General features: G+C 40.3%; 3 protein-coding genes and 1 long non-coding RNA gene across 8 annotated transcripts; 3 read left to right on the forward strand and 1 right to left on the reverse strand.

The window, feature by feature from the left end:
• The first annotated feature begins 85 nt into the window (after positions 1-85).
• On the forward strand, positions 86-6,664 carry LOC117568178 (protein cueball). The gene is made up of 4 exons (XM_034248613.2): positions 86-235; positions 4,147-5,521; positions 5,948-6,272; positions 6,340-6,664. The coding sequence occupies exons 1-4, from the start codon at positions 142-144 to the stop codon at positions 6,454-6,456; spliced, it is 1,911 nt and encodes a 636-aa protein (XP_034104504.1). The 5' UTR covers positions 86-141; the 3' UTR covers positions 6,457-6,664.
• On the reverse strand, positions 230-8,424 carry LOC117568179 (uncharacterized). Its single transcript, XR_004572129.2, has 4 exons — positions 8,360-8,424; positions 7,397-8,183; positions 1,405-1,441; positions 230-1,336 (listed from the first exon to the last, which is right to left on the reverse strand). It is a non-coding gene; the product is annotated as an uncharacterized LOC117568179 (long non-coding RNA).
• On the forward strand, positions 7,894-14,596 carry LOC117572599 (poly(U)-binding-splicing factor half pint). 2 transcript variants are annotated; one of them, XM_034255510.2, is made up of 5 exons: positions 7,894-8,004; positions 8,402-8,495; positions 11,642-11,936; positions 12,186-12,689; positions 12,751-14,596. In XM_034255510.2, exons 1-5 carry the CDS (start codon positions 8,002-8,004, stop codon positions 13,769-13,771), a joined length of 1,917 nt encoding a protein of 638 aa, XP_034111401.1. In that variant the 5' UTR covers positions 7,894-8,001; the 3' UTR covers positions 13,772-14,596. The 2 variants fall into 2 exon arrangements, with proteins under 2 accessions (XP_034111401.1, XP_051860766.1); XM_052004806.1 differs by lacking the exons at positions 7,894-8,004; positions 8,402-8,495 and adding an exon at positions 10,137-10,260.
• Positions 14,597-14,647: 51 nt separating this feature from the next.
• LOC117572597 (protein zer-1 homolog) lies at positions 14,648-19,022 on the forward strand. 4 transcript variants are annotated; one of them, XM_034255509.2, is made up of 10 exons: positions 14,648-14,797; positions 15,847-16,224; positions 16,297-17,096; positions 17,159-17,283; positions 17,347-17,518; positions 17,577-17,738; positions 17,816-17,977; positions 18,050-18,199; positions 18,257-18,502; positions 18,561-19,022. In XM_034255509.2, the coding sequence occupies exons 2-10, from the start codon at positions 15,924-15,926 to the stop codon at positions 18,720-18,722; spliced, it is 2,280 nt and encodes a 759-aa protein (XP_034111400.1). In that variant the 5' UTR covers positions 14,648-14,797; positions 15,847-15,923; the 3' UTR covers positions 18,723-19,022. The 4 variants fall into 4 exon arrangements, with proteins under 4 accessions (XP_034111400.1, XP_034111397.1, XP_051860765.1 ...); XM_034255506.2 differs by having other exon boundaries at positions 18,050-18,502; XM_052004805.1 differs by having other exon boundaries at positions 14,688-14,797; positions 15,850-16,224; positions 18,050-18,502.
• The last annotated feature ends 1,336 nt before the right edge of the window (positions 19,023-20,358 follow it).

Here is a 20,358-nt window from a genome sequence, read left to right on the forward strand (position 1 = left end):
CTACTCGTCCAAACTGCAACTCCGTGTCTGCAATTCTAACTCCAATTGCAATTGTAATTTAGTCATTGGGCGTTTGTTTAGCCATAGAAATCCTTGCGCAATTAATTTGTCGTTGTGCAACATTCGCCAATAAAAAATAAAATGATTTTGTATTCATCGCGACATTTTGTAGCACTAGCCTTATTTCTAGTAGCCAACATATTCACTCCACTGGATGCATCTCCGATCGGATGGGGTAAGTCTATAAATCAGTATTGTAATATTATACAATTAGTGCGAAAAGTAGCAAGATGGTTAGAAAGTGGTCCACCACTATGGCAACGTTCCTTGGTCACATTGCAAGGTGATAATAGGAATGTTGAATATGCAATTGACTTGGCAGACACTTGCTTATTTTTTATGCTTGCTTATGTAATCGGTTGTGTCGGTTGACATTTAATTATTGCAAAGCGCACAACATTCTACTGCTAAATAATTATGAATGTGTGTGTGCGTGTGTGCCTGAATATTTTTGGCCATGTCGGGCGGTTCAACGTGTCGTGTTTACGTGAGAGTCGTGTGGCTATCTATCAGCTGATTATACGATTCCACTCTTTTCCATTATGCGCCAACTAGAAGAGGCTCGCATTCGCATTGTTATCAATGTCAATGGCGTTTATCTATCACCTCTAATTTAGCAATTTTGGAATTTCATAATATATTATTTGTAGTAATATACAAATCGCTGCTTGGTTTTTACCACCAGTTCAAGTGCACAATGTGACCAACACTTGCCATTAGTTTTTACACGCACTTTCACCCCAATTTCAATTCCACACATGCAGCCTAACAGAGCAGTCAAACAGTGCAAAGCGAAAAACCGGCATGTTGTTAACGATGGCGGGAGGTTGACGCCATGCCAGCTAGCTCTATAGTCACGTATGCCACAAAATTTTGTAGCCGGCTTTTGTTTTTCTCTTTTTTGCTGATTTGTTTTTCTTAAATTCATTTCATTCGTTTCGTCTTTCCAAAATCCCGCAGCGAATTTGTTTACCTCCAGCGTCTGCATTTTCAAGTAACTCCAAACTCCGCTGACAAAGCGTAAATTTACACTTGTGTTTACTTCTTCTTTATCTGCGTCTCCTTCTCTCTCATACTCTTTTCTCTTTGCATTTGACTTGTGCATATGTTGTTGCTTTCGAATTATTTATAACTGTACCGATACCCATGGAATTTGATACGTTTTCTGTAGATTCCAGTTACAGCGCGACATTTCCCATTAGAAATTCGCATTTCCAAGTCCACGTGTTTGAACGCTTTGAAGTAACAGTTACACTTCCAGCCACCTGTTGCCATTCTGAAATTGATCGTCAATAATTTTAATAGTTTATGGCACTAAATTTATGTAATTCATTGTGTACTTACATGAAAAACAAGTTTCCAATTAACTAGATCACTGCACCTGCAATAGAAGAGGAATTTTAAGAAAGAGACTCATGCTTAAATATTCAACATTTATTAAGCCTAAAGTTTAAATCCCCTAATAGAGTAATTCTTCCTTTAAAATGGAAATGGAAACTAATTGATTTCCAGAAGGATCCTGTGCAAGACCATTAACGCTTATCAACTGCCTAATTTATTATCAGCCATAAATACGTATACGTATTACACTTGAAAAATGTTATCGTAGCAGAACTCAAATTCCATTTTCAAAATATATTGATAAAGAACCCCCGCTTAGAGATCGGTCTATACAACATTTCAAAACAAAGCCAAGCTCAATTGGGGGCTTATCAAACGCCTATAAAGGTTAATGTCATTGAAATAATTTCAAAATCGAATCTTTCTAAATTAAAGTATTCAAATCTTACGACGCAAAAACATTTTTTGCTTAAATTGCTCTCAAAAAAATTTTAATTGCATGTTACTTTTCCAGTTAATGAATCAGAAAGTTGTCAAACATATAGAATATTGATAATAATTAGGAACAGAAGGTGTGATTGTTAGTATTCATGAGTCACTTGGTTTTGTTCTTGATAATATAATCCGTAGTTTGCCATGATAAAAGCAATTTTTTTTTTGCAAGCACTTTAAAACCATTAAATAGATTAAACAATTTATTGTTCTGATTTATTTGAGTGGAGTGAACTTCACATAGTTTTCAATTTAACAGTTTCTGCATCGATAATCCGTTGACCTCAAGCCCCGAGTGCGAAGGTTAAATAGCATATAGCTCAGCTCAAGACCCTCACCAGGCCTCTGAGCGTTCGAAAGGTTCGCCAATATTACGTTTTTCGTCTTGTTTTCGTTGTTTTTACAATAAACAATTAGCCTCAGCCATAAAAACAAACAAACATAGAAACTAATGAATTCCCATATCTATATGCATGTATCTGCATGGCTCTATGAATGTGTTTGTAGGTTTTTTACTATTTTTATACCCAGTATTTATTGAGTGCAAGGGTATAATGCATGATGACAGAAAATATAACAGATCATAGCAAGCTTATTTTTTGCGTTCTTTAAAAGAAGTTATTTTTAAAATAGTACAATGTTTCATTCGCATCTATTAAATATCTGAAATGTTAGTACTTAGAGGTGATTGGCTATCTATATGTATCAGTTAAAAATCTGTCAGCGACTCCAATTATCTGTATATCTTGGAGTATGTACAGTTCAGAAAGTATTCAAAAAACATAACACTTATATTATGTTTATTCCTGATATAATAGGTATCTCACAGTCGATCACATTCGATGCTAGCTTTCTTTCTGGGTTTTGAATTGCAAAGCTAACCTACCCGGCAAGTTGGCCACGCGATTCGATACTTTGCGAACGACAGTGACCCACAAAGTTTTGGACTCTAGCATAGGGCCAATGGCCGAAATTGAACAATTCATTAATTATAGTTTTTTTTCATTTTTAAAAATGTAATCAATAATGATTGTCGCCAATTGTCGTGATGTTTGTGGGGGAAAAGTGAAAGCCACGTTTCAGCCTTGGGATCTACATCGTTTACGGAACTGCTCTGGCGTCGGGTCACCTGTTGTTCCGCCAGGTAGTTCAAATACAATTTCCGCGCATGCCAGGAATTCTGATTGCTTTATTTTGTTTAATCATATGAATTCCATTAAGTGCCAAATTAACAGCTGCTTGCCATACGTGTATTCGTATTTTTGGCCAAAATTAGACGCCCCTTTTGGCAACCGGTTCGGATATTTTAACTGATTTTATTTGATTCGATTACAATCAGGTATGACTCGTATTCGATGGGGGATATACATTCATTCCATTAATATTTTAAGGCGTCCTAATACGTACGGTTTAAAGATATTCTCCGAAAACACGGTGAATTACAGGAGGAACGTTCCTTCGTTTAAAATATTATTATCATTAAGGCTTCTCAATTTGTGGTTTAAGACTTTTCACGACACAAAAGCGTTTACCTTAAATTGCCATTAATTTTTCCCTAATATTCTTGTGTTATCTTTGTTGATTTGTTGCACAGGGAACTAAAAATTTCCTCTACAGTTTTCTCTAGATTTTAATCGACTATAACCAAATAAACCGTTCTATCTTCTTTACATTTTCAAGCCCTGAAATATTTTTACCTGCTCCCATAAAGTGTTTCTCCCCCTTAGTCAAATAAAATGTTAACTCTTGACCTATGTAAATATTTTGTTTTTCCACGAAACGGGAATTTTATTTTAAACCTGAGTTCACACCTATCTTATCAGCCCAGCTAGACTCTCTAGATTCCGAAAGTTGTGCAACTGATTGTCCCTATATAGAACGTCATTAATTTATTGATTACGTACTAATAAAAATCCAACTGACGCGTAATTGAATGAAATGAAATTTATATTCTCTAAATTCCGATGGCGCCGCCATAAATATAGTATAACACATAATATTGGCAAATTGCGAGCATTTTGAATGAAATACGAGATGATTTTGGTGATTTGCACACGACACGTTCATTGGAATGGTTAGCGAAGTAACTCAATTGACTGAACGCTGATTGAACTTAATTTTCCAATTCGCATTCTCTCTTCTGTATGTTCTCAATTGTTTAAAGCTAACATTTGCGCATATCTTATCGATACTTTGGCCAAGTTATCGCTATTGCCGACTAATGCAACGATTGCATATTTTTTGTTGTTGCAGAATTTGCGGTTACACTGCGCAGCAAAATCCTGTTCCTGGACAAGCAAATGCAGATAATTGCCTCGGCAGCGCACGAATACGAAGAACTCTCCGCACTGACCTTCGATGAATCCGAGGAATTGATCTACTTCAACGACAAGAAACATCAAAATGGCAGCATCTTCTCGCTACGTCACGATGCCACAGCCAGTTCTGCAATTGTGGAGCAGGCGGTGCAGCGAACGGGCAATGAATCGGTAGCCGGACTGGCCTTTGATCCCCTCAATCGTAATCTCTACTGGGCGGACATGCACAAGGCCCAGATCTTGTTTGCCAGCATCGATACGCTTGCCAAGGAGCCGCCCAAGGTACTCGTCGATCTGCATGTGGAAGGCGGACGACCGGATGGCGTTGCTGTCGACATCTGTCGTCGGAAACTGTACTGGACCAACTGCAAGATCGGTCATGCGAGCGTGGAGCGCATTGGATTGGATGGCAAGAATCGTGAAACGCTAATTCAGGACGATATTGATATGCCACGCGGTATTGCGGTGGATCAAGTAACGGATCGTCTCTACTGGATCGATGATAAGAATGGCATCTTCTTTGCCGTGGAGAGCTCTAAACTGGATGGCAGTGATCGTAAGCTGGTCGTTCAGGATAAGCATCAGGAACCACTGCAGTTGGCCATTACCAGTGATACCATCTACTGGACAGATCGTACGGACAGAGCGGTTTGGAGTTATCCCAAGCCAAGCTACGATACGCTACCCACTTCGAATGCCACACAGAGTCCCGATGAAGTGCTAGAACAACCTCAAGCGGCCGTCAAGCGATTGGCCACCTGGAAGGAGGATATTTATGGAATTGTGGCGCGCACGGATTTCTATCAGCGTCTGCAGAAGGATGATAGTTGTAACGGTGTCGTTAAGAAGATCAAGCAGCGTCTGGACAAAACTCTGAATGCAACACGCAGTCAAATCTCCGAACAGATGGATAAACTGCAGCAGGAGCATTGTCTGAACGGTGGCACCTTTTTTGCCCACAACAATTACTGCATGTGTCGTTTGGGCTTCAAGGGTGCCCGTTGTGAGATCTCCGAGTGCCACAACTATTGTGTGCATGGCACCTGCGAAATCTCCGACTTTGGCTTCCCCAAGTGCTACTGTCAAACGAACTTCTATGGCGATCGCTGCGAATACTACAAGTGCAATGGTTATTGCCTCAACAACGGTCACTGCGTCGTGGACAAGGATAATAGCGACCTGAGCTGCGAGTGTACCGAGAGGTTCAGTGGTTCACGATGCGAATTCAACAACACGGAGACATGTGCCGCCTATTGTCAGCTGCTAAAACAGCAACCCGACACACCAGTACCCAACCATTGTTACGATGTGTAAGTATCTTGATCTTTACGTTTACTACCGATATTCTTAAAGGATATACAAAGTTAGTGCTGATCAAGGAGGGAGCTAAATATAAAACTGTTTGCGGTAGTTGAAGGTGTCTCGGATATCATAACTATATGACTGACCTGACTAACTCAACGCAGAACCCAAACAGTAAAAGCTTAGGAGGCTTCAAATTGACCACAGACTAGTTTACGGAATTAGATCGTGCTCAACTTTATTGGGATCTTCACAATTCTCAGTCTAATTACCTTAAATCTCGCACTAATGATAATATAATATAAAGAATTTATACACAGCAAATATTAGTTGTTAGGGTCACAAAAATATCGTCCCAGTTATATAGCATAAACTAAAGCTTTCTACCTTATTCCCATACCAATCACTAATACTCTTTCGCCTTTATCTTACAGCTGCGAGGAAATGAACAGCAATGGCACAAGTATAGCGGTTTATAGTCGACCCAGCTTGTGCAGCTCCCCGACCGTCTTCACGGGGACTGTGATTATTGTGCTGGTGTCCGGCACGGTCGCCTGCCTCGCTCTCGTCGCATTGATCGTGCACGGATTGCGTCTCATGTACAAACCGAAGCGGCCGCACATCAAGAAAACGTTTGTGGTTCGGAAGCAGGCGCGTCACAATTCCTCGAGTGATACGCCGCTCACGAATCGTCCGCTGGCCACCGAGCAGTGTGAGATCACCATCGAGAATTGCTGTAACATGAATATTTGTGAGACGGTGAGTTACGCAGCACTTTAATCCCTACAATGGAACATTAAACTAATCAAAACACTTTGATTTACAGCCCTGCTTTGATCCTAAACTAGTAGAACAACAATTTGCGGCGAGGGATCGCAAGCCGTGTGTCAAGGAGGACAAGAAGATTTTAATACATAATATGGATGATGATCTCATGTCCTAAGACGATTCTGGCCAATACATATACATACATATGCAATGTCGTCGTCAATGCCGTGCATGGATAGGAGACAGGCGAGCTTTTAAAAAGCTGCTGTCACCCCGGCTCGGCAAAATGTCAACAGGTGCTTTACCAAAAAAAAAAAAACAAAAAGCTCATACAAAGAACTAGGAGAATTCAAGCAACACACACATACATACACCTACACAAACACACATGCATGCATGCTGAGATAGATAAAGACAAAACACATACATACACCAAAACATACATACTTAATGCAACAGTGTACTTAGCAATCTTTTGATTTGTATGGTCTCATTAATTTATTTTACATAGCTTTTGAGTTTCATTGAATTAGTCTTGTAAGTTTTACTTTTGAGAATCGGTTAATGGAAAATTATATACAGTTTTTAATTGGCATTTTGGCAAAATTGAAAATTTTTGATGGAACTTACCAGAAAAAGTCATCTGACTGACATTAGCTTTAACACATAAATACACATATAGTACACACAGATATATCCATGAATGAGAAATCGCCTGATGCACAAAAGAGGCAGAAATTGTGATTCATAGAAACGGTTGAACTGTTGTAAATAGTTAACAATGAATTGTAAAAATATACATACAAATTAAATCGTTGTTTAATATCGTAACTGTTCACATAGTTCCTTTTATTTGTAATTGATTTTGTATATAAATACAAATATATGTACAAATCCATGAATATATTATATGCATAAATATATCTTTTTACTAACACTGCCACGCCAAAAAAAAAACTTGCCTTGGTACTTAATTTGAGGATTTTGTTTTAACGTGGTAGAATTAAAAACCCCCCAAATGTAAAATTAGCCACAGCGAATGAAAATTGTAATATCTAGGTTAGTCTGTAGTTTTTTAAGATTAAGACATCCGTTGAAAAATATAAAGTACGTACCTTGCAGCTGAATTATTAGTTTTATTATTATAACGAAACAATAGAACGAGCCGCGTTTTCGTTTTATCAAATATATATGTATGTATATGTGCAGCAGAACTGCATTATGACAAACGATCAGCTGTTTTGACTCTATGCTACCGGTCACGTAATCCAGCAGTACATTTTGTTTCTACACAAGCTGTTAAGATTTGCTCTTAAACTCACAATGGTAATGATATTCACAAGTGCTCTATTTCACATGTTTGATCTACACTTTAAAATCGCAATTCTTCTGCAACAAGTGCAAGACACTTAAAAAATGTAACGTTCAAAGTGACCGCAAACTGTATTCCGAAATATTCCGAAATTTACTAGAAAATATACCAATATCGCTAATGCAAAACACTGTAACACTGTGGTGCTTCACGCGATATGACCATTTTAGAGACGGCGTATATACCAAAATACTAGGTTACATTTGCAATCTACCTTACGGTCACACTGGATTGTATCCATTTTTCTTGACGTCAAAGCAGTTTTTCGCAAAAGTTCAACATTTTATTTCAACAACATAATCGCATTAAGAGTATATAAATCAAGTGTTATTCACATAGGCAGTGAGGATGGTACGTTTTAAAAAGTGCAACTAAGTATTCCCTTCTTTTTTTGAGTGCTGCAGTGTTTTGCATTTGGCGTGGCCTCAACAGCCGCCGCTGTAGTCGCCTCAGCCTCAAACGCGTGCCGTATACTTTTTTTTTGCATTTTCCTTTGCCTGCCATTTTCGCTTATCTGAGTTCGTGAAGTGCTGCATATAGTACACATGAAATGTAACCAGTTGTTAATGCACTTTCAGTGAAATGGTAACCTTGTGCTATATACTGAGAGCTGAATTGTTACCCGTGTGTATCTATACGCATCGCATACCCCGCCCAACACCCTCCTCCCGCCCTCTTGCATACCATGCCCTACGTACTAACTAACCTGGTGACCTTCGTCTCCATATTTTCATTTCCGCTCTTGCAGGGCAGCAACGATAGAGCCTCGAGATCGCCACGTTCGGATGATCAGCGTGATATTAGCGATATGCCGGTCACGAAGAGATCGCGATCAGACTCGGGTAAGTGTTTTGTTTGATTGGCAAAAACAAAAGAAAATTGTTTATGCACAATATATTTGCATAAGTATATGTACATTTTGTATGTATGTGTCAAGTATATATTTATATATATGTAAGTTCATTTAAGAATCGAATATAAAAAACAAAAATAAAAGATATGTATGTAGGTTAATGAAACGCAAGGCAACAACAAATCAAACAAAAAGGAAAATATATATATATATACAAATATATCATTATTATTCTCATTATCGTATTCAATTGTTTTGTTTTGTATTTTTTTTTATTGATATAAATACAAATACAAATATTGAATTCTCTCTAAAACATAAAACATTGCATACACATCTCTCTCTCTCTCTCTCTACTATATATATTTTCTACTACTTCTACTTCGTTGCATTTTTTAAGGGCCAGCACAGACGCTATTAAATAATCGGTTTTTCTTTTTGTTCTGCTTAAGTAATTGCAGACTTCATAATCGCACGATGATCTCAAGTGAGAGGTGAGGTGAGAGTCAAACAATAACGAAACAATATCGAAATCGAACAAGTATCAAGTCAGAGATCCCCAAAACTAATTGCGACTCGACTCCCACTCGAATCGACTCAAGTGTTCCATAAAACCATAAAAAATAAACCGAATCTATCGTCATTAATGTAAAATATAAACGAAACGAGTGCGATACACAAATTACCAACAAAACCAAAATGAATAACTAAACTATACTATATCTTATAATCATATTAAAGAAAAAAAAACATGAGATCACAATCTGTCATTGGCAGTACAATTAAAACGTAATGCACACCTATATCTATTAATTATGTGGTAGCTGTAAAGTAGGGTCCCTACACAGCCAGAGTGTATGTATCCAATATGAATATATCAATCAATATCAATGAATCAGTATCTGTGAATCCTCGCCGCATCCAACACTGAAACGAAACGCAATTCAACGAACTAATCAAAAAAAAAAAGCATATAACTATTCTCTCTCTTCTCTCTCTCTTTCTTCTATATCTCTCTTTTTTATATTCTTTTTTTGTAAGAGTCTTTCTTTTTTTCAATATATATACTATATATGTTTGTTCCGCCCAAAAACGACTTGGTAGAGATCAAGAGATGCCCAACTTAGAGTTAACTATTACAACTACCAAACTACTACTACTACTACTACCAAAGCAACAAATCTAAGATCGCTTCTAACAAATATTGCCGATTGCAACGTCGTCGCGATTCTCCGAAAACCTCCTAGAGATTGGGTCACCGTCTTCATAGTGTGCTGCGCCAAAATGCCTTGGACTGTCCATGACACAGTGCCTGAGATATATTTATAATGATTGTCATCCAAAAAGTAAAACACATAACTACTGCTCGAATCATATGTGGTCCGAACTGTTGTCTGATAGAACGATATTTTTTAGCATAATACTAAACAATATCATGCTGCAGTTTAATATCCAAAAGTAGTCAACAGAAAACTGCAATTATAATACATAAATTTAGAGTAGATTTATATCTGAGAAAAAGAAAATTAAAAGATAAAGAAAAATACACACACTACATGAACAAGATTAAGGTACGGCGGAAAAACTTAACCAAACTTAAAACATATTGTTGCTCTTATTATCGTTTCAGCGTCTTGTTTTCTTTTTATTTTTCTCTTTTTTATCACTGAGCAAATGTAATGTGTGACCCTTCAAGTCAATATACCACGCCCCCTCAACTCATGGAAAACCGTATCGAAAAACGCACATCTAAGGTCGCTTATAATTTCTATTTTTACAAAAAAAAAAAATTACAACAACAAAAATACATTTTACACACTGGGAGAACTGTGCACATCGTAGACTTCCTGCTGCCTCCCAGCCATCATTATTATCATTAGCATCTCACATTCGAATAGATATTTGAGTTAATTTTAAATGTGGGAACTTTTGGGAGAATCGTCGTCAGTGTGCACAGTTCTCGTTGGTAATTTTATACTTTGGTTTCGATTTGTGCGGCGACGATTTGCCGACTGGATGTTGCCGTTGGAAGAGAGCTTTATACTATATATTATATTATATATATATATGTCTGAGATTTCGATTGAAAAATACGCGTTAACTGCATTTTATCTCCTTACAAAAAATCCACACACGAATACATTTACACATAAACATGCACACACACACACAGTCGTACTATTTTTAACTACTATTTACTTATTAGCACAAAATACGTATTTCAAATCTTATCTTAACCAAACAAAAAAACCAAATCCATCATATAATAGGAATATTTATGATTTATTTTATGGGTGCTTTCTTTTTTTATTCTTGCATTTTCCAGCTTCTCAAATGCCTTGCAGTGTCAGAGTCCAAAAACCTTATTTACTTTGTACTATATAAGAAAAGAATTCTTCAAAATCCAATCGTATACCAAGAACAAATCAAAATCGCGCAGCTAAAGATGCAGAAAGTAAACGAGATTTGCGAGTAAACCACATCGATATAGCTTTTTAATTGTCATTGTGTTGTCAATTGTGTTTGTAGCCTGTCGATTATCCAAAATATCTCTCGGTGACTGAATCTCCAGCAATCTAAGTTGCCAGCAGAGTTCCAGATCTTCTCCGGAACACACGCACAGATAAAGTTACCATATGTGTACTTATTCTATATGTCTTCGACGGCCAGCAAAACTGTGTTTTTCTGATTAATGATTTGTTCTTCTTTTTTTTTCTATTTTTTCCTTTTTGTCTTTATCTTTCTTCCAGAGCAACGGTTTTCTATCTGTTTGTGTCACTTCGAAGGCACACTCTGAAGCGACTTTAAGGTCATTTTGCTATCGGCCTTGGCCAAGTGTTGTCCTACTCGCTTCATCTCCTGGGTGAAGTGTGGCAACAATGCTTTGGCACTACAATTTGTTGCCGCGAGTTGCCTTTGGAGTGGACATAAAACATGAACATGCAAATGCAAATGAAACTCAAACCAAAAAAAACTAAAAAGAAAACAAGTCGTATTCAACCTAGAAAATTTGCTTAAACGATCATCGGCTGTGCTGTGATCCGTTTTTCTGATGATGAGACCCCATCACACCACCAAATTGTTCCCCGATATTTCTTCATATGAGATGCACTAATCTGTCTTCCCAAATTCTAGGCAAGTCAGCGGATTCGAAAATTCCCTACCTTTCGCAGCCACTGTATGATCTGAAACAGACGGGCGATGTGAAATTTGGACCTGGCACACGTTCCGCCCTCTTGGGACTCCTGGGTGGTGCACTGCCCAAGCTGACGTCCGAGCAGCATGATCTGGTCAGCAAGGCCAAGAAATATGCCATGGAGCAGAGCATCAAAATGGTGCTGATGAAGCAAACGCTGGCCCACCAGCAGCAACAGTTGGCCACCCAACGTACCCAGGTGCAGCGACAACAGGCCTTGGCTCTTATGTGCAGGTAAAGTTGAGTCCTTATCGAGTTCTGCTCCTCACTTTAAATCGCTGCTTTAATGATGCATAACACTATATACAAAAGTGAATGACGACACATCCTTGCCACGGTTTCCGAGTTACTGGACGTGGCTGAGGCTAGATGTTGTTGCGTGTGCAGCTTAGCTGATAAGATCTGATTGCAGTTCCCATAAATTTTCTTTTTTTCTAGTTGCTTTTACAAAGCATTTTTAACTCACCTTCACCTTACTTTCAGAGTCTATGTGGGCAGCATTTCGTTTGAGCTCAAGGAGGACACCATACGTGCCGCTTTCACACCGTTTGGACCCATCAAATCGATCAACATGTCATGGGATCCCATTACACAGAAGCACAAGGGATTCGCCTTTGTCGAGTACGAAATTCCCGAGGGCGCACAGCTGGCGTTGGAGCAAATGAATGGTGCGCTCATGGGTGGCCGAAATATTAAAGTGGGCCGACCAAGTAATATGCCACAGGCGCAACAAGTCATCGATGAGGTGCAGGAGGAGGCCAAGAGCTTCAATCGCATCTACGTTGCGTCCATACATCCCGATTTGTCCGAGGAGGACATCAAGAGTGTGTTTGAGGCCTTTGGACCCATTCTATACTGCAAGCTGGCGCAAGGCACATCGGTGCATTCGCACAAGGGTTACGGCTTCATCGAGTATGCCAACAAACAGGCCATGGACGAAGCCATTGCCAGCATGAATCTCTTTGACTTGGGTGGTCAATTGTTAAGGTGAGTTAATCGGTATGTTATAATTTATCTAGTTTGATTCATTTTGCTTTTCATTCCATAGAGTTGGACGTTCGATTACGCCGCCGAATGTACTGTCTTGTCCCGCAACAAATTCAACGATGCCAACGGCAGCTGCAGTCGCCGCTGCCGCAGCCACAGCAAAGATTCAAGCGCTGGACGCCGTCGCCAGCAATGCAGTCTTGGGTCTGGCGCAGAATACACCCGGTCTTGGCATTGCCGCCAAAGTAAATGCCATGCCAGTGATCACGGCAGCGACTACAGCAGCTGCCTTACATCCAGCGCTTGCAGTGCCCGCAGCTCCAACCTCGGCACTATTGCCACCTGGCATCTATCAGGCTCCTGGTCTGGGTGGACCCAGTTTGTTGGGTGTGCCAGCCGGCTTGCCTACGCTACAAAGTGTGGCACCCACACTGCCGCCACCTGCGCTGCTTGCCACGCCACCAACTGTCGCTTTAGCCGCCGCCGCCGCAGCACAAGTAGCAACTCCTGTTGCAGCACCACCAACGACTGTCGTGGAGACCAGCAATGGTGGAGCACCAGCCGCATTATCTGCAGCAGCGAATAATGCAGCTGCCACGGCAGCGAATTTGTCGGAGAACATTAAGAAGGCACAGGAAAAACAGCAGGAGGAACTCCAGAAGAAGCTGATGGATGAGGGCGATGTGCAGACGCTGCAGCAACAGGAGAACATGTCCATTAAGGGTCAGAGTGCACGCCAGCTGGTGATGCAGCGGCTAATGCGTCCACAGGATTCGCGTGTCATCATCTTAAGGAATATGGTCGGACCAGACGATGTGGACGAGACGCTGCAGGAGGAGATTCAGGAAGAATGCAGCAAATTTGGCACCGTTAGCCGCGTGATTATATTCAACGAAAAACAAACGGAAAACGAGGACGATGACGAAGCCGAGATTATAGTGAAAATCTTTGTAGAATTCTCAGCGGGAGTCGAGGCGAATCGTGGCAAGGAGGCGCTGCATGGTCGTTTCTTTGGTGGACGTCGCGTTGTCGCTGAGCTTTATGACCAAGCGCTCTTCGATCAGGGCGATCTATCGGGTTAAATGGATGGACAGAGGTCAGAACGGAGGGAAGCGAGAGGATAATAAATTCGATTGTATCTTTATTAGGCTTACGAACCTGGACCTTTATCTGGCAACAACAGCCTTTTTTACTTAGAACTTAAAAACGAACAATTAATTATTTATTATACGTTTGGCGACGAGCGATGTCACGTCACTAGCAGCCACAATGCCAAGGAGATTGTATATTTGAACAGAATCTATGGATTGAGAAGAGCAGAGAGCACACACAGTATCTATTACATAAAATAATAATAATGCGCTAGAATGGCCAATTGATTATTCGAGTGATTTAGAGTTTAACAACAATCCCACAAGAGAAGCAATTTGTCGCCAATTCTGTGTAAATTAAGTAAGCGATGTGTATGTGATCAATTTTGCAGCACTGTCGAAATTTGTTTCTGTCGCATACAAATAACACAACTAACAAAATGTACATTTTATTCATTTCAGCGCTTCAAAACTTACAATAAAATATAATTTCCAATAAATGCAACTTGTTCTTTACATTATTACATCTTTTGAAATTACATTTTCGATTTTTCCAAAACGACAACAAATTATCGAGATTCCGAAAATAGTGATTTATTGATAATTCTGTAGAGTCAGTTGGCAGTACCAAAAATACCATGTAAAACAGAAAAAATATACTCTGTTACTTAACAGATGTCAATAACAGAGTTGAATTTGCGTTAGCACAGTGAAAGAAGAAGCACATGAGAAAGAAAATAGAAAATATGATGCCTAAAAGTGAATAATAAAGTGATTGCTGGACGAAAAACAAAAAAATTGTGTTTGTGTGGCGCACATGGAATGTTAACGCGTTCCAAACGGTGTTGCGCCCCCAAATAAATAAATTTTCAGCCAACTGAAAACAATTTGTGACAAAGACATTGCCAAGTAGCAGCAGCAACAATCATCGACGACAGCGACGACTGGTCGCATTTAAGCGACAGTGACTCGCGAGCTGTTCTAAAAAAAAAAAATACAGAAAAGAAACGGAAAAAGGTACACACGTAAAACAACGCAAATCCTTGTTTTTGTTTTTTGCATTTGTTTATACCAAAATATTGGAACGTTTTACACTTGTTATTCTGCTTGCTCGGTTCTCAGCTCTGCCAGCACACAGCTGATGGCTGATTGATGTTTGCCAGCCAGCGACAACGTCGAATTTCATTTCTGGCTGGCCTTGCCTTGATAAGCGCAGACTGTCTGTCTGTCGCACACGCACACACGCTGGGCACTTCCTTCCCCCTCGCACTAATGCTCACAGACAGCAACTTGTAGTTGTTTGCATTATGCGTGTGTGTGTGTGCTTAGAGATTTGGATATGTATGCGAATCTCCAGCAAGACGTCAGATCTGTGCTTCCGTTTACATTCTGTTGAAATTTGCATTTGATTTGGCTTTGACAGCTTACAGTGTAGTGTAGTGCGTGGGCATTGCTCTTGTTGCTGTTATTGTTATTGTATTGATGTGAACGGGTCCAGTGTCAACCAGATACTTTGTCCTTAACAGTGCGTCACTCACAGATGTTTGTTTCTACTTATTACGTAATAAGTGTGTGTCTAGCGGTACCCTTAAAAAACAACAATCATGTTACAATCGCGCGTGGAATGACTTCAGCACTTTAATGCCAACCAAAACTATAAAAGTGTGATAAGATCAGCATTTTGTATATGTTTGTGTAAATATTGATTTACAGCTGTGCGATCCTTTGGATCCTGAGAATGCATTCACAGTAACTGATATTGCTTCTAATCTTATCTGGCTTTATCGAAAAGTTTGATGACATACATATATCAATATTGATACGAAAATGATATAGGCAAACATAGTTTACATGCTGACGCATGCCGTAAGTTGGCAGTTCTTCACATCCTGTGAGATCGCAGTACACGGCTTATCGATGTTATCGATAACAAGCCAAACCAAATAATCAATTGACAAGTGAAACTGAGAGTATTAAGACGCAGTCTCCAACACAAAAAAGACGTCGTGATGTACATAATTGTTTGATTCCTATAATTCATAAATTCCAGTTTTACTTTTTTACAGCAGTAAGAGTCAAGCAGTTATTGTGGAGCAGCATTTAAGCCATAGATTCGAGAACCATTGAGGAAGTCAAGCCCACGATGAGCTGCAAGGTGCGGCTAATGGAGGATGGGTCATTGGACGAGGAGCCGCTAACATTGAAGGAGATTGCCTATCAGAAGCTGTGCAACAATTTGGATATTATCAGTAGCTGCAACGAGAGTGGACAACGCACATTGAACACGGGCATTGTGCTGACCAATGAGATATGCGATGCATTTCTGGAAAACTATCAACGCTTCCACAGGCCACTTGACGATCGGGTTATACACCTGTTTAACGACACAGGTCGCACTTCCCTCAAGATTGTGAATCTGCGCTATAGTACACTAAGCATCATTGGTGAGTCATCTACACTCCCCCCACTCTTTATTTCATAATATCTTTTATTAATTCTTTGTGTTTTGTTTGCAGGTTTGGAGACGTTGATGCGTCATAAACTGTTTGCGTTGTCCATGTGGTATTGCGATAAGATCACCGTACATTCACATCACCTGCTTGCACACTATGGCGATAGCTTACGCTCGTTGGAGCTGGGCATCAGCTCGCATCTACTGCAGAATGCGGAACCCAATGAAAAGGAGCCGGTGGACTTTCAACTCACCTGCCCGCACTTGCGTCGCCTTGTGCTCAATGGCGTGGTCATGCATCATCGTCTGCAATTTGCCCATCTGCAGGACCTGAGCCATTTGGATCTCACCTCCTGCGTGCTGGCCAATTTCAGTTTGGAGGCGCTCGTAATGTTGCCCAACCTGCACACGCTAATACTGTTCAATGTGTGGCCCATTGCTAATCAGTTGCATGCGATTTGCTGTCTGCGACGTCTCTGCACACTCGACATATCCATATCGAGTTCGGGCAATGGCCATGGTACCTACGATCTGCCCGATCAGACGCTGGAAATGCTGATGGACAATCTGCGGCATTTAACGCATCTGGATATCTCAGGCACGAATTTGGCGGGCAACGGAGTGGCCACTAAAGAGTCGACCAATGCCAATACAAAGACAGAACAACACTTTGGCCCCACCGACATCCCTGGGCTGGCGTCACGCACTCAACGTCCGCTGCAATTCCTTGGGCTGTATCACACGGCGCATTGGGCGTGCAAGCGACACGATATACCTGCTCTGGAGGTGGCCGGCGATGCTAACGAGCAGCAAATACTCACAGCGGCGCGCTATTACCACGACAGACCCGTTCTGCTGACCAGAGTGAGTGAAGCTTTTGCTTAACTTTAACATTGATGACTCACTTTCCGTTTTTACCTTCATAGGTGCTCAATGATTTGTATCATTTGTTTCGCTTTGAGAACTGCAAGGATATACACACAGCGCTGGATGTTGTGCTCTGTGCCATGGATCGTCATCTGAAATTCAAGCACATGCAAATCTCGGGCAGGTGAGTGCAGTAAAAATGTTTGCATTGGATCACTCTTGTAACTTGTTTTTGTTTGCTCTACAGTGCAACGTTGTTCTACATTGTAAAAGGTCGCGATCGCTCCAAGTTTGGCACGCTGCTGCGCAATCACATCATACGCACACTGCTCAATGGTATGGAGATGCATCTGACAGACGACACCATGCTGCGCAATGGTTATCTGACGCTCACACAGTTCCACATGCCAGTCGATGTGGTAGGACACAAGTTTACAAATCTGTATAAGTTAAGCTAATTCTTTGTATATTTTATAGCTCTTTGAGTACGAACGACTGATTAAGATACTGTTACATGGCGTGTCCAAGACGGAGCAAGAAGGCTTCGTGCAACGCATTGCAATCTATCTGCTCAACACATTGGCCTGCCAGGTGGACGGCAGACAAAAGCTCTTTCTCGGCGAGCTGGGTGTGGTCAGCGTAAGCGTAGCCAAACACTAAAGCAATATTTCTTTCATTTGTTTAACGAGTGTTATTATTTGTATTTTTTCGGGCAGACGATGCTGACACTGATCAAGGATCGTTTGACGCGCTCAGTTTTCGACGATGTGATGGAGGTGGCGTGGTCGACCATGTGGAATGTAACTGATGAGACTGCTATTAATTGTAAGAGATTTCTGGATGGACGCGGCATGGAGTATTTCCTTAAGTGTTTAAATGTGAGCAAACATCGCAAATACAATTTGCACTCATTTATTTTTTAACTACAATTATAATTTACAATTTGACAGACATTTCCCGATCGTGACGAGCTCTTGCGGAACATGATGGGACTGCTGGGTAATGTCGCCGAGGTGAAGTGGTTGCGACCCAAACTGATGACGCAGGAGTTTATTGAGGTCTTTGCGCGTCTGCTAGACTCATTGAGCGATGGCATCGAGGTGGGTCACCGAGGTGGAAGACTAGCCAATGACAATGCTAACCATCTGCGCTTCCAGGTCAGCTACAATGCGGCTGGAGTGCTGGCACACATTGCCTCCGATGGCGCCGATGCGTGGACCATTAAGACGCCAACAAGACAACATGTCCTGGAACGTATGGTGGCCGCCATTGAGCGCTGGAACATCAAGAGCGAACGGAACATCAACTATCGCAGCTTTGAGCCCATACTGAGTTTGGTGCGTTGCTACGAGACACCACAGTGCCAGCATTGGGCCGTTTGGGCGTTAGCCAATCTCACCCAGGTATGATGAAGTATTCGAAATTTACGATTTCGATATTTAATTCATTTTTATTTTACAGGTCTATCCGGACAAATACTGTCAGCTGGTGGAACAGGAGAATGGCATCCAGATACTAACCGAGCTGATCGAGCACGAGAGTCCCTATTGTGAGATTAAACGCATCGCTCGCCTGGTCATCGAACAGTGTGATTTGGGCATGGAGCGCATGGTTGAGGGTTAGACGAATCTATGTGCGAAAGAAGAGACAGTTATATAGGAGTATAGCATTAATAATCGAGTTTGTTGTAATGTTTATGTTTTATAAGGCAACAGCAAGTGTTATCGTTCAGATTCTTCCTCGACTTTCTTTATGTTTAAACGAAAAGGAAACATTTTTAACATGAGATATTTACGCAAAAGAAAACCAACAAAAAAAAACCATAAAATGCAAAATAGCAACACGCGTTTATCAGGCGAAAGAATTAGGTAAAGAAAGAACGCTAAAAAAATATCTATATTATATAATAAATGCTAGTTTATATATATATATATACGGTATATGTATCTATATATGTTCATATATAAATATGTATGTATATCATGTTGTAAGCAACCAAGCGATTTTTTTTTAAGACGAGATTAAGGCCCTTTCGGAATTGTAAATATTGTTAACAAAAAAAGAAAAGGCAATGTCTAGCTGCAGATTAAATAGATCCTTAATTAAAACAACTGTATGCAAATTAATGAGAAAGTCTTTCATCTATGTGTACTCATTATTAACAACGTACTTGATATATCTGTATGTATGGGTATTTAGCCATATAAATACGATGTCTTTTTGCTCGATTTGTTTTTTCTTAGTGAATGTAAAACGTATTTTAAGCCTTGCCGCAGAATCCACATTGTTTTTTGTCCGCTTTGTGTTCAGAGCAAAATGTTTCGATTAGTTCCTTTAAAAAAAAACAACTAATTTTGTTTATTGCATGTGCAAGCTTGTCTTTGCAAGATTGTTCTTCACATTTTAGAACCTAGCTTAGGCTTAAGTAACTGTATATATCTATACATATTATATTGTATCGTATTAACTATAGATAGCTGTGTGTGTTTTTGTTTTTCCTGGCACTAGAAACAGCTCACATCTGTGTCTTAACGGTCTATTTCCCCAGAGTCATCATCAAGTCCTTGGGATCTACAGCAGAGATAACCCGCTACCCAACTTCCAATCTACGTGTGCGTGCGTTTGTATATCTCAATAAAGCTATGTATGTGTCAAATTGCGGCAGTCGTCGTCTGGTGGCAGTTGCGTCATGGGGTTGGTTCTTGTGGGTGGAAGGATGGAAGGGGGATTGCGGCGATGGTGGTGGTGTCATGTGGAAATGCCAACGAGTTGAAAAGCGCACAAACGTGTGGCGCATGAGCAGTGCCAAAATGTCGAACTCTTAAACAACCCCTTCGGATTGTTTTGCTCTCTTTTTCGCTCTCCACATCTCTGTGGCTGGCAACTGGCGACACTCTTCTCACTTGTCAGTTGCCATTTTGCCGCCCGGTCGGAAAGTTTGTTTGTTTGTTGTTTGTGCGTAGCGACAGTGAAGCGAGTCATCAATGATGTTGATGTCAAATTGCTTTGTTTCCTTAAACGTTTTGTTTAATAACTTAATAGCAAAGTTTTGTCGACAATAATTAACAAAGTTTATGCAAAGTGAAACAGTGAAAACAAATAAAGAAGACAAAACAAAAGTTCGAAACGGATTCTGCGCACAACAAACGAAGAGTGTGAGTGTGTTTTTAAAAGAAGGAGAAGAAGGAAATAACATCAACATGAAAATGCATTTCTGTTTGCCGGTTCCAAGCAACAGCCCAGCTTGCCGTTGTGTGTG

Source organism: Drosophila albomicans, chromosome 3, assembly GCF_009650485.2.
Source record: "Drosophila albomicans strain 15112-1751.03 chromosome 3, ASM965048v2, whole genome shotgun sequence".
NCBI lineage: Eukaryota > Metazoa > Arthropoda > Insecta > Diptera > Drosophilidae > Drosophila > Drosophila albomicans.